The sequence below is a fragment of the Haematobia irritans genome, chromosome 1 (genome assembly GCF_050003625.1).
Source record: "Haematobia irritans isolate KBUSLIRL chromosome 1, ASM5000362v1, whole genome shotgun sequence".
Classification (NCBI taxonomy): Eukaryota; Metazoa; Arthropoda; class Insecta; order Diptera; family Muscidae; genus Haematobia; species Haematobia irritans.
Genome location: NC_134397.1, coordinates 134,992,281 through 135,006,627, shown reverse-complemented (window position 1 = coordinate 135,006,627; position 14,347 = coordinate 134,992,281). Strand labels below are relative to the sequence as shown.

General features: G+C 33.1%; 1 protein-coding gene across 1 annotated transcript in view; it reads left to right on the top strand.

Moving 5' to 3' along the window:
- LOC142242422 (endoplasmic reticulum aminopeptidase 2) overlaps positions 1-14,347 on the top strand; it is a 108,602-nt gene that overhangs the window by 47,456 nt on the left and 46,799 nt on the right. Inside the window, exon 4 of the mRNA XM_075314001.1 lies at positions 13,554-13,636. Coding sequence (XP_075170116.1) covers positions 13,554-13,636 — 83 coding nt within the window. The remainder of the gene's footprint in view (positions 1-13,553; positions 13,637-14,347) is intronic.

Genomic DNA, 14,347 nt, shown 5'->3' with positions numbered 1-14,347 from the left:
CCAATTTAATATTAAAAAAAAAATTAAATATGAAAATTGTGCTAAGTGCAGCTGAACCGTAGCTTCGTAGCTTTAGCAAATCTTTTAAACTAAAACTCACCCTTAACTTCCCAGCAAAACAAAATTGGAAGTTCTTCTAAAGGCACTACTTTAAAATCACTTCCAAAAATGCTCTCCCAAAGATGTTCTTTTTTTAACTACACAGGAAGTTCTTTTGATTCAATTTTTTAAAACTCCCTTTTTCCATATACTCATATTTAATAAAAATTTTAAATTATTTTGTTTTAACAAGGTTACAAAAGAGAGTAAGAATTAATAAAATGGTACAAATTATCGAAAAAAAATTCTATATCCATTCTTGAAAAATTGTACATTGTTGAAAATATTTAAGGTCAAACGTTTTAGTCAAGCGTTAGAATGAATTAAAAATTTTAAAAATTATTTGAATTTTTTAATTTACATCCGAAACATTGAATTCAGACTACACCTTAAGAAGTGATGCAAATTCAGTGCAACGGCATTGAAATGGTGGATATCCGTCCTATGAGAAGCGCATCCCAGCAAAAAAAGCGTCGCCAAAAAAGTAATGAAAATGTTCTTTTTGGATCTGGAAGTGGTGCAAAATTGACGCAGAAGCGACGAATTTAACATGGGCTTGTCATAGGAGGGATGTCCTCCATTTCAACCACCGTTGCACTGAATTTGCATCACTTCTTTGGGTGTGATCCGAATTCAATGTTTGGATGTAAATTAAAAAATTCTGTGATATTTTCTCAAATAAATAATTTTTAGAATTTTTTATAATTTTTAATGGATTCTAACGCTTGTCGGAAACGATAGACCTCAAATATTTTTAAAAATTCACAATTTTTTCAGATTGGATTTAGCATTTTTTTCGACAAAATTTAAATGATTTATACCATTTTATGAATTCTTACTCTGTTTTTAAACCCTTTGAAACAAAAAAGTTAAAAAAGTACCCATTAAAAGTATGAAAAAACCAAGTTATAAAAAATTTAATTAAAAGAGCTTCCTGGGTAGTTAAAATAAAGAACATCATTGGGAGTGCATCTTCTGGAAGTGCTTTTAAGGTTGTGCCTTTGGAAGAACTTCCAAATTTTTTTTTCGTCGCTTCTGCGCAAATTTTGCACCACTTCCGGATATAAAAAGCACATTTTCACTACCTTTTTGGCGACGCTTTTTTTTGCTGAGTTATGTAAAAAAACATAAAATCTGTCGACCTTTATTTTTGGTACTATCTGATGTGTTGACAATTTTTTGGGAACTATCCATCCATATCACAGCTTTTTGCAAAAGAAAAAAACAAAAAATAGTAAAAATGTTCTTTTTGGATCGGGAATTGGTGCACAATTGGCGCAGAAGCGATAAATTTAACATGGGCTTGTCATAGCACGGATGTCCACCATTTTAACAGACGTTGCACTGAATTTGCATCATTTCTTAAGGTGTGGTCCGAATTCAATGTTTTGGATGTGAATTATAAAACTGTGTCATATTTTGCAAAATAAATAATTTTTATAACTTTTTATGATTTTTCATGCATTCTAACGCTTGTTAAAACGTTTGACCTCAAATATTTTCAAAAATTTGCAATTTTTCTATAATAGAATTCGATTTTTTTCGACAAAATTTATATAACTTGTACCATTTTAATAATTCTTACTCTCTTTTTAATCTATTTGAAACAAAAAAATTTAAAATTTCTTATTAAAATGTGAAAAAGCGAGTTTTAAAAAATTTACACAAAAGTTAAAAAAATTGACATATTTGGGAGGGCATTTACGGAAGTGCTTTTAAAGTTGTGCCAGTTTTTATACCCACCACCATAGAATGGTGACGGGGGTATAATAAGTTTGTCATTCCGTTTGTAACACATCGAAATATCGATTTCCGACTATATAAAGTATATATATTCTCGATCAGGGAGAAATTCTAAGACGATATAACGATGTCCGTCTGTCTGTCTGTTGTAATCACGCTACAGTCTTCAATAATGAAGCAATCGTGCTGAAATTTTGCAGAAAATCGTCTTTTGTCTGCAGACAGATCAAGTTCGAAGATGGGCTATATCGGTCCAGGTTTTCATATAGTCCCCATATAAACCGAACTCCCGATTTGGGGTCTTGGGCTTATAGAAATCGAAGTTTTTATCCAATTTGCCTGAAATTTGAAATCTAGAGGTATTTTATGACCATAAAGAGGTGTGCCAAAAATGTAGAGTATCGGTCCATGATTTGGTATAGCCCCCATAAAGACCGATCTCCCGATTTTATTTCTTGGGCTTATAGAAACCGCAGTTTTCATTCAATTTACCTGAAATTGGAAATCTGGAGGTATTGTAGGACCACAAATACGTGTGCCAAAAATTGTAAGCATCGGTCCATATTTTGATATAGCACCCATATAGACCGATCTCACGATTTTACTTCTTGGGCTTATAGAAACGCAGTTTTTATTCAATTTACCTGAAATTGGAAATCTAGAGGTATTGTAGAACCACAAATACGTGTGCCAAAAATTTTGAGTATCGGTCCATGTTTTGGTATGGTCCCCATATAAAACGACCTCCCGATTTAGGGTCTTGAGCTTATAGAAACCATAGTTTTTATCCAATTTGTCTGAAATTGGAAATCTAGAGGTATTTTAGGACCATAAAGAGGTGTGCCGAAATCGGTCCATATTTTGGTATATCCCCCATATAGACCGATTATCCGATTGTACTTCTTAGGCTTCTAGAATCCGAAGTTTTTATCTGATTTGCCTGAAATTGTAAATATTCTGGTATTTTAGGTTCACAAAAACGTGTATCGGATTAAGTTTTTATCGGTCCATTTGGTAATGCCTCCATATAGACCGACTTCACTTCTTGAGGGTGTAGAAGGAGCACTGATCTTGAAAATTGCTTGAAACTCAGTGTAAAATTTCCAGATTTTACTTTTACAGATTTAAGATTTGAAATCAAGACGTTATTTTATAATTTTCTTGCACACTTACAAGAGATGTTAATGATTCCTCTAAAACTCAAACAAAAATGGTTCTTATAAATCCAGAATCTGATATAGTCCTCATAGGTGAAATCTTTAAATTTATCTTCGGGAAGTGTCCTCAAGTCCTCAAGCCCTCCTGAAATTTCAAAGGAAACCCTAATATTTGGTTCATGGTGGTGGGTATTTAAGATTCGGCCCGGCCGAACTTAGTGCTGTATATACTTGTTTTTTCTAAGAGTTTGTCCGAGACTGGTTCCTGAGGACCTGTCTATGGGGTGCTCCTGCTAAATTGTCCCAGGACGTGTCCTTTGGGATGAGTCCAAGTCGCGTCCTAAAATGTAGTTAAAAAAAAAAACAACATCTTTGGGAGGGCATTTATGGAAGTGCTTTTAAAGTTGTGCCGTTTGAAGAACTTCCAATTTTTTTTGCTGGGATGATTTATCAGTCCCCTTTTGCTTTTTGCTGATGAGTTTTTAGAGTTTTTCTTATTAGCAGTTGCGTCAATGTAGTGGCGAATTGTGGGTTTTTGGACAAAATTCTGAACCTATATGGAGCCAGTTCGACACAATTGAATATAATTGAAGTAAAACCTCTTATGACCATGGCCTTCATACATATTTAAAATGTCAAGTCCACTATCTAGTGGTGTGTGCGTGACATGAAATTCTCGTGGCACGCGTTTATCACGAGAGTCGTGAACAAAATCCAAAGCAAATCTCGTGAATGGGCCTAAAATAAATATGTCGTGCGTGAGCGTGCGTGAGAAATAAAATCGGTTCGTGAATGTGCGTCAATAAAATTTCTGCAAAATCACGCTCACGAAAAAAATCAAGACTTAATTCATACTCTTATGTTAACTCAAAATTAATTTAGCTCTCGAACTATATTTTATTTTTGAATTTTGTTGTTCTGCTGATTTCCGTTTGGAAAATGTCGTAAGTCTCGTGAATAAAGTGAATTGTCGTGAACCGTGTGTGAGTCCTAATAAGTAGTTCGTGCGTGAGCGTGCGTGAGTACTGGCTTTCATTTCGTGAATGTGCATGAGTGGGATTGGCTACCACACGTATCGTGCGTGAGCGTGCGTGAATAAACATTTTGCTTCGTAAATGTACGTGAGTGTGAGTGAAATTTCAGTCACGCGCACACATCTAATATACACAGAAAAAAATTCACAAAATATTCCCAATTAAAGTCTTAACTGAGTCTTAAAAACTGATTGTTGAATCAATTAAAAATTTCATTGATTCAACAAATTGTTTAATTGAAACAAAAATTAGTCACAAAAATTATTAATTTCAATTAATTTTTTAATTGGGTCAATTAAAAATTTAAATGACTTTCAATTAAATTTTTAATTGATTCTATCATTTCTGTACTTGAAGATATTTCAATTAAAAAATTAATTGGATCAATTAATTTCGTGATTGAATCAGAAAACAAGTATATACAGCAGTAAGTTCGGCGGGGCAGAATCTTAAATATTCACCACCATGAATCAAATATACTAAAGAGTGGTTAAAATTTCAAGGGCCGATGTTGATTTTGAATAAAACACAAACTATTTAGGAAAATATTTTAATTTTATTTTATTATGATATATTGGTATTACTCATTATGTATGAAGCAAAATATCGGCCAAATGGGCGCCGCGACCTCGGTGACACACCTTCATCCGATGGTCCGAATTTTCGATGACGCTGAGGCATAATGGAGGTTCTATGCCGTTAATGTGCCGAATTATATCATCCTTTAGCTTTTGAATTGTTGCTGGCTTATCGACGTACACCTTTCAAATAACCCCAAAGAAAAAAATTCCAACGGTGTCAAATCACATGATCTTGGCGGCCAATTGACATCGCCATTACGTGAGATAACACGGCCATTGAATTTGTTGCGCAAACGAGTCATTGTTTCGTTAGCTGTGTGGCAAGTGACACCGTCCTGCTGAAACCACATATCGTCCACATCCATATCTTCCAATTCGGGCCATAAAAAGTTCGTTATCATCTCACGATAGCGAACACCAACTGCCTGACCGGCCTCATTTTGGAAAAAATACGGCCCGATGATGCCGCCAGCCCATAAACCGCACCAAACAGTCACTCATAGGCACTATTTCGGTACACTTTTTGATGCTCCTCAAATACCTCTAGATTTCCAATTTAAGGCAAATTGGATAAAGACTACAGTTTTTATAAGCCCAAGGCCCCAAATCGGGAGTTCGGTTTATATGGGGACTATAACAAAACTTGGACCGATATATCCCATCTTCGAACTTGACCTGCCTGCAAACAAAAGACGCTATCAGGACGATAGCGCCATTATTGAAGGCTGTAGCGTGATTACAACAGACAGACAGACGGACATGCTTATATCGTCTTAGAATTTCTCTCTGGTCAAGAATATATATACTTTATATAGTCGGAAATCGATATTTCGATATGGAATGACAAATTTATTATCTCCCATCACCATTCTATGGTGGTGGATATAAAAACAAATTTTTGTGTGTATATCGAAGCTATATCTAAATCTGAACCGATTCAAAATTTGGCACACTTGATGACAGCGACTGTTGTACTCTTTATATATACGTGATATTAAAGATTACGCAACCTTAATTTTAGTATGCGCAATTTACAAAATATTAAGGACAAATTACTTTAAAATAATGAAATTGTAAATAAAATAAAGTTTATAATTTTTGCTTGAAAAAAATTTTTTCATTAAATTTAGGACACAAATTTTAGACATTTTTGTCCCTCCGTTAAAACCGCATGTCTTTGAGCAAAGGCTAATTTTCCTTAAAAGTAAAAAAATGCATTTTTGATTTCATCCTTAAATTAACTGAAATATTAAATCTTTAGATTTAAATAAAAAAAACGCTTCAATTATAGGCTAAGACTTATTTTGAAGCTATAGCATCTTTGGTTTAAAGAGTTTTTTTTTTTTGGAATTAAGAAAACCTTTTTTTTTATTTTGAAATATCCGCTATAATGTGGATTTTTAAACTGGCATTTTTTTACGTGAATAGCTTTATTAATATACCCCGAAAAGAGAATGAAAATTCGATAAATGAGATATGTATCCTAACTTTAATTTTATTGATCCTAGATTTAAAGACAGATAGGTCGCTAAAAATCATCCAGAGAATGAAAATTCGATAAATGAGATATGTATCCTAACTTTAATTCTGATTTAATTCGATTCTGACCGAGTTAACTAAAACTACGAGCTAAACTTCTATTAAAAAAATATGTATTCACATACAGACGCAGATAGCTAAATCGGGGCGGCCCTGAGCATTACTGCCAAGGCACTATGTTTACATGCTGATCCTAATAACTACATTTCAATAGAAAATTCGTCTTTATACCGCTCTAGAAATAAATGTGCGAGCATCAGTCCTCATGTTTTTCATAAAATACATCAGACTAGATTTTCAATAAGGTTTTCCTCTAACTTGAAGCAAACAATACAAAATAATAGTTCACAGGATAAAATTGAATGTCGAACCGGTCAAATAGTTCGGCATAGTAAAGCCCTGTGATAAAGCGATCACAGGGCTTCCGGTGATAAAGCGATCACAGGGCTCCGGTTAGACGATATGAATCACATCTTATGAAAGTGGGCCCTTACCATTCCGTGCATTGCCTGTTTCGGACTACACGTCTGACGGGTGTAGTCCTGTTTGTAACCATTTTTCGTCGTCTGCCTAATGTAAAAAAATGGATTTCGAATTTCAATCAAATCGTATGAAAATTGCGGTACGTAGGTGCTCAAGATACCGAATAGGGGGATCGGTTTATATGGGAGCTATGGACCGGTATATAACTTACTCGGCACATCTCGTTGTGGACCTAAAGTACCAAAAGTCAAATCTGGAGTTCGGTCTATATGGGGGCTATACCAAAATATGGTCTAATCGGGGGTTATACCAAAACATGCACACACCAAAGAGGTATGCTGAATAGCAAACCTCTTTGAGAACCAACAAAAATGTTTCTAGATTTTGAATTTCCGGCAAATCGGATAAAAATTGCGGTGTTTAGAAGCCCAAGAAGCCAAATCCCGAGATCGGTCTATATGAAAGCTGTACCAAAACGTAGACCAATACACACCACTTTGTAGACCTAAAATATCACTAGATTCCCAATTTCAGGCAAATTATATATATCTTTCGTCCGATTTAGACTCATATGGCAACAGAGGCCAAAGTTTACTACCGTTTACTTCGTGAAATTTTGCACAAAGAGTAGAATTGACATTCTACCAATACTTGGTAAATTTGATTGAAATCGGTTCAGATTTAGATATAGCTCCCATATATATCTTTCGTCATATTTGGACTTATATGGCCTCAAAAGCCAGAGTTTTGCCCTGACTTGCTTCAAATTTTGCACAAGTAGTACGTATAATAGTATTGGTAGGTGTGCCAAATTTGGTTGAAATCGGTTCAGATTTAGATATAGCTCCCATATATAGCTTTCGCCCGAGTTACACTCATATGACCACGGGTGCCAAAGTTATACTCCCATTTACGTGAAATTTTGCAGAATTGCAGAATTATTATTATAACTATGCATGTCAAATTTAGTCAAAATCGGTTCAGATTATATATAGCTCCCATATATACGTACATCAGAGTTGGGGAAATATGGTAGACTATTTCATATTTTAGACCCATATTCAATGGGATTTTCCTCCAATTGACTGGATAGTTTCCACAGAGAATATATTTAATATGATATTTGTGTCAAGTTTGATCTAATTTGGTTCAGATATAGATAAAGCCTCCATATATTCGTTTTTCCGGTTTATACAAATATGGCCAAAATTCCCACACTTTCCATAAAATTCTGTGATGATTTCCCCATATCTTAGTCATATCCTAAACACTGTAATGCCAGAATTTCCACAGAACGGTTGAGTTTTAAATAAGGCTCCAAGTCGCCCAACTTGACCAAATAATATATCACAACCCAAACTTGACCACATATTTTGGCGAGATCTAACCAATATCCTTGTAAAATCGCCACTGATGAGTAGCAAAAATTGTAAATATTACTAAAATTGTCCTATATCGCGAATACATATGTATCGTCTGATAAATCATAAATGCTCAGTTGTAAAATTGCATTAAAATTTCTCTCGCTTCATATTTCCCATATTTTTTACTAACATAGTGCTTCATCGCAGGGCGTTAGCCGATTTAAATTTTAATTCTAGAGTTTTTATAGAAGTACAAAAAATTGTCTCCATTAAAATTAATTGTATCTGGAAATGCAAACTTTTATATCTCCCAGCAAATTTGATGTAGTTGAGATGGTAACACAAATGTTTGTGAAGGATATAATATAGTCGGCCCCGCTCGACTTTAGACTTTACTTACTTGTTTTCATATGATTCGGTCTAACCATTATCTGTTTGGAACTTAAATTTTTAGCAAATTATTTTTAAGTGCAAGCATATAATGGTCATTAACTAGCATAACAAGTTTGCGACATCTGTGTTAGAACATATTATGTTTGGTTCATAACACTTTTTAAATATTCGATTGGGATTGTCCGAGACTGGACAAACTCTGGACTAGTCCTGTGCCGGTTCTGTGGTTGATCCATTTCCCGTAGGGAAGTATGCCAAAATTGGACTAAGGGGATGGACCATTTGTGTCGCATTCGTGGTCAAAATGTGTATGCAATTTTGTATGCAACTATTAATTATATGCACCCTGATATCGATTCACTTATAGATTTTATGCATTTTTCTCAATTTCTGATTTTTTTGGTTTTTGAAAATATAATTCTATAGCTCTTAAAAAATCACCCTTTATTTTCACATGAAAATTACCAAAAAATTTCAACTTTATTAAAGATGCATAGAGAAGCCTGGGTATTTCATGAAATAATGCTATTATTCATAAATTATCCAGGAAGTGTTATTCCTACTTGAAATCTTTCTCACTCAGTATAATCAAGAGGGCACGATTATACTGAGTGAGAAAGATTTCAAGTAGGAATAAACTGAACACTCAAAACAATTTTTTCTTTCATCCAAAGATTTTGTCCTTCCCTTAAGGATTTTAGTACTGATCCCGAGCCAAAGATGCGGCTTCTTTTTTTTAGAGACCTATGTTACTTTAAACATTATTAAATAAAATTAAAATTTCATTTATCGAATTTGCATTCTCTTTTCGCGGTATATTCATAAATCACGTACAAACAAATGACACTTTAAAAATCCAAATTATAACGGATACATCAACCTACAAAATGTTTTCTAAATTCCAAAAAAAAAAAAAAAAAACTTTAAACCAAAGATGCTAAACCCTCAAAATAAGTCTTAGCCTATATTTGAAGCGCTTTTATCTTAAATTTAAAGATTCAATGCTTTACTTAATTTAAGGACGATTTTTTTAAATAAAAATGTGTTTCTTTATTTTAAGGAAAATTGGCCTTAGTTCAAATATGTACGACTTTAACCGAGGGACGCAAATTTTCAAAATTTGTGTTCTAAATTTAATAATTTTGTTTTTTTGAAGCAAAGATTATAAACTTTATCTCAATTAAAATTTCATTATTATACCCACCATAATATATAATATAATAAGTTTGTCATTCCGTTTGTAACACATCGAAATATCGATTTCCGACTATATAAAATATATATATTCTTGATCAGGGAGAAATTCTAAGACGATATAACGATGTCCGCCTGTTGTAATCACGCTACAATCTTCAAAAATGAAGCAATCGTGCTGAAATTTTTCACAAACTCATCTTTTGTCTGCAGGCAGGTCAAGTTCGAAGATGGGCTATATCGGTCCAGGTTGTGATATAGTCACCATATAAACCGACCTCCTGATTTGGGTTCTTGGCCTCATAGAAATCGTAGTTTTTATCCAATTTGCCTGAAATTTGAAATCTAGAGGTATTTTATGACCATAAAGAGGTGTGTCAAAAATGGTGAGTATCGTTCCATGTTTTGGTATAGCCCCCATATAGATCGATCTCCCGATTTTACTTCTTGGGCTTATAGAAACCGCAGTTTTTATTCAATTTACCTGAAATTGGAAATCTAGAGGTATTGTAGGACCACAAATACGTGTGCCAAAAATTGTGAGTATCGGTCCATATTTTAACGATTAACGATCTCCCGATTTAACTCCTTGGGTTTCTAGAAACCGTAGTTTTTATCCTATTTGCCTGAAATTGTAAATATTCAGGTATTTTAGGCTCACAAAAACGTGTATCGGATTAAGTTTTTATCGGTCCATTTGGTAATGCCTCCATATAGACCGATTTCACTTCTTGAGGGTATAGAAGGCGCATTGATCAAGAAAATTGCTTGAAACTCAATGTAACATTTCCAGATTTTACTTCTCGGGTGAAAATCTACAGATTTAAGATTTTAAATCAAAACGTTATTTTTTAATTTTCTTGCACACTTACAAGAGTTGTTAATGATTCCTCTAAAACAAACAAAAATGGTTCTTATAAATCCAGAATCTGATAAAGTCCTCATAGGTGAAATCTTTAAATTTATCTTCGGGAAGTGTCCTCAAGTCCTCAAGCCATCCTGAAATTTCAAAGGAAAACCTAATATTTGGTTCATGGTGGTGGGCATTTAAGATTCGGCCCGGCCGAACTTACTGCTGTATATACTTGTTTTAAAGAAATTTGTCCTTAGTAATTTTTAAATTGCGCATCTTAAAATTTAGGTTGAGTAATTTTTAATATTGCTTAAATATTTTTTCAGTGAATATTTGCTGGTTTCCATTCGTCCTGATATCAAGCATATTAGCAATACCAATTATATTGATGATTATAAACGATGTACAAATAATAAAACAATTTTCAAAAAGTCTCAAAAGACAATAAGTAAACGCGCATATTTAATACGCTGTTCCTGTATATCCAACGAAAGCTTTTTTCGTATTCTAAACGAACTTATATAATATGTGTCACTAATAAAGTAAAAACTTTATTAACATTTGAATGAAATGTTAGACCAAGAATTTGAAAATACTCATTTTTGAAAATGAATGTATTCTCATCGAACTATCAAAAAGAGAAAACCCCAAATTCATTCGAATTCGAGTGACTGCTTTTCTTTCGAATATGTTTTCTTTCGATATACAGGAACAGGGCATAAGAACATTTTTTGAACTGAAAGAAAGTTGAAAAAGATACCAAATGTGTCCTAAGGATGCAACGGTACTAGTTGTACTCAAAAAGTACCACAAAAAGTACAAAAGCATCAACCTAATCCTAATCCTTACACCGAAAGAAAAAGCGTTCGTCACCTTGACGATTGAGTTTCATCAATGCTTTTTCGTCTATGCGATGAAAAGTTTCGTCCATGGGAGTATTTCGGTAGTCCACGTGACGAAATCAATCATCAAATTCAATTTTTTTCTTTTCATAGTTCGTCACATTGATGATCTAGTTTTGTCTATGAGACGAAATTATTTTCTTCCCGATACAGCGAAAAATAACCAAAATTAACATTTGATTTAAATTAATTTCGTTTATATGAATTCCCAATATATGAATTACACATATTAATAGAAGTTGGACAAAAGTTTTAAGCGTTTTATTTTCATGATGTGTCAAGGATGCTGGTTTTCGTCAATGCGATGAAAGAATCTTCCAATTGATGAAACACACTTTTCTCTGAAATGTGTATCAAAAACTCTCAATGCTAACTAAAACATAAAACGATATACGGTGTATATAGTATATAGATGTTTGTAATTTACATTTTTCCATTAGTACTAAAGTGAAACACCTAAAAGTCGAATCAATAGTCAGTGTTCAATGTGATGATAAAATGCATACGTTCTGTAGATGTGTGTTTATTTCTTTACCTAAAAAAACACACACATGACCAAATGCGCTTGCAACGTTTTGTTTTTAAAATAACTGTACACAGCTTTTATTAATGAGAGCTAAGTTATTTTTGTTGGGTATTTCATGCTCTCTCCACATTTAACTTAACTCAAACGAGTATTTGAGCAAACATTTGTTCACATGTTTGTTTTTAAATTGGCTTCCAAGACATATGAGAACAATAAAAGTCGTCAAATTGACGAAAATAGTAATCAAATAGACGAAAAGTTTCATCTACTCCGTTGACATGTATTCAAATACTAATGCAATAACACATCCATACGTAGTTGTGTGGTAGAAATATTTTTTTTTCTGTGCGGTAAGAACATTTCAAATGGTTCCTCTCAGTTGTTGAGTTTAGTCCAAATTGTAAAGGTGGTCGCGCGTGCCGAAAATAAAGGGCTACTGCTTAAAGATGTGAAAGTGAAAAGAAAAACAAAAATGTGAGTAAAAATAAAAAAACATGAAGTGTTATATATGGAAAAAAATTTAACCAAAATGACGATTTTTTTTATTTTTTGGTCAATTTATTTTTTTTTAACATTTATATGTTATATGTTTATGGAAGTATTTCTAAATTTACAGATAAATGCCGCAACATTTTTCGTTCTGTGAAAACCGAATACGGATAAAGAAAGTAAAGAATAAAGATGAATTGGATGAGCAAACAATTCAAAACGAAAAGGAACAGTTTGGCACAAAAAGGGTGAATTAAATTTTGTTCTAAAAAGATCGAATATATTTTACAATAATTTAAAATTTCCATTTTTAAATTCTACTTTATAATTTTTTTACTCCACAGGATGAACCCATAAAACTTTTCATCTTTGGTAATCTAAACACTAATTAAGGTAATAGAATGTTTGTGTGTCAAGATGGTCAATTTATCAAAATCAACAGCTTTGGTAGATGTGTACGAACAATTTTGTATACGTTTTTACTTCGTTAGTTGTACATATTTCAAATAAATAAAATTTAAATTTAATTAAAATAAAAAACAATATGGTTCTTTATTAAAAGTGTCGTAGAAAATATTTCTAATAATCAATTTATCAATTTGATGTTTACATCGTATTGATGAATCGATTACATCAAATTGATGAATCTATTACATCATATTGATGAATGGATTACGTCAAATTTAGGGAAGGAGTTCATCGCTATGTCGATGGCGTTTGTACCGATGACGAACGAGAATCGTACTTTTGAAGAATTGCATCATCGCATGGATGAAAGAGAATAATCGCAGATACGAAAAATATCATCACATAGATGAAATACATTCATCATCTGGACGTAACATAGTTGTATATGGGATGTAAATAAGTTCATCACAGGGATGAATTCAATTCATCGCTATGACGATAAAATCGTCAATGGGATGAAATGTTACGTTAGCTCATTTTTGACGAAAAATTCGTCACCGTAATGTAAAGATTCATCCTCATGACGTACTTTTTCCTTTCAGTGTATTCGAGGTATCCATTCATTTTACAATTTACAATATATAGGATAGTTTTTAAAATGACCATTTGTATTAGCATCATAAGTAATTTTGTCTTACACTCTAATAATTATAATTAGCTATAACGATTACGCCTAATACTAATTTTATTTATTTCTCATTTGTTTTACTCTTACTCCAAATCTTAAGGTCAAGTGACAATTGATCTCTTCATCGAAAAGGAAACACAATTTCTTGTGTTACATATACAGGATTTAAATGTCACGGAAAAGGTAAGTTTTCATAATATCTCCCACTATTCCACTTATATTTACATCTTAAGTTCATATCATTTGCCACATGCCTTTGATCTTTCTTATGAAGGTAATTTATTTATATACGAAGTCATTTCACTACGGCCCACAATAAACCTATTCAACCACTTCTGTTGCTATGGGTTTGGGTGCTTGTCACAGATTCACATTTGTAAGGGAGGGTAATCATCGTCATCATCATCATCATCACATTTGTCGTCTTTGAAGGAACCACTCTTAAGGCTTTCATCGATAATTGTTTGTGCTCATTAAGCATAGAAGCAACTGCAACATAAGGTTAGGTCTATGGAATTCAATTACCAGTAAAATCGATATTTGAATTATATTAAAATGGGCTATTTATATTGGCATTAACACTATCTAGAAAAGGAACGTCTAAAGTCGGGTGGGGTCGGCACCATTCTGTAGATCGACATTTTCAACATAACCTCAGATCATTTCAAATTTGTTGTAAGCTATATACGGTGGAACCTCTCAAATTTGGATACACTAAAAATCGGTCTCAAATATGGACGTTTGTAATGAGACATTTGCTATATTAGCACATTGAAATTAAACTCTCAAAACTAGACACCTCCGAAATGTGAATAAAATTTAGCGACCATGACATTTCGCTTGCACGAAAGTGACCGTTTTTTTTTTTCGATGTGAATCCACTTCAAATGAAGC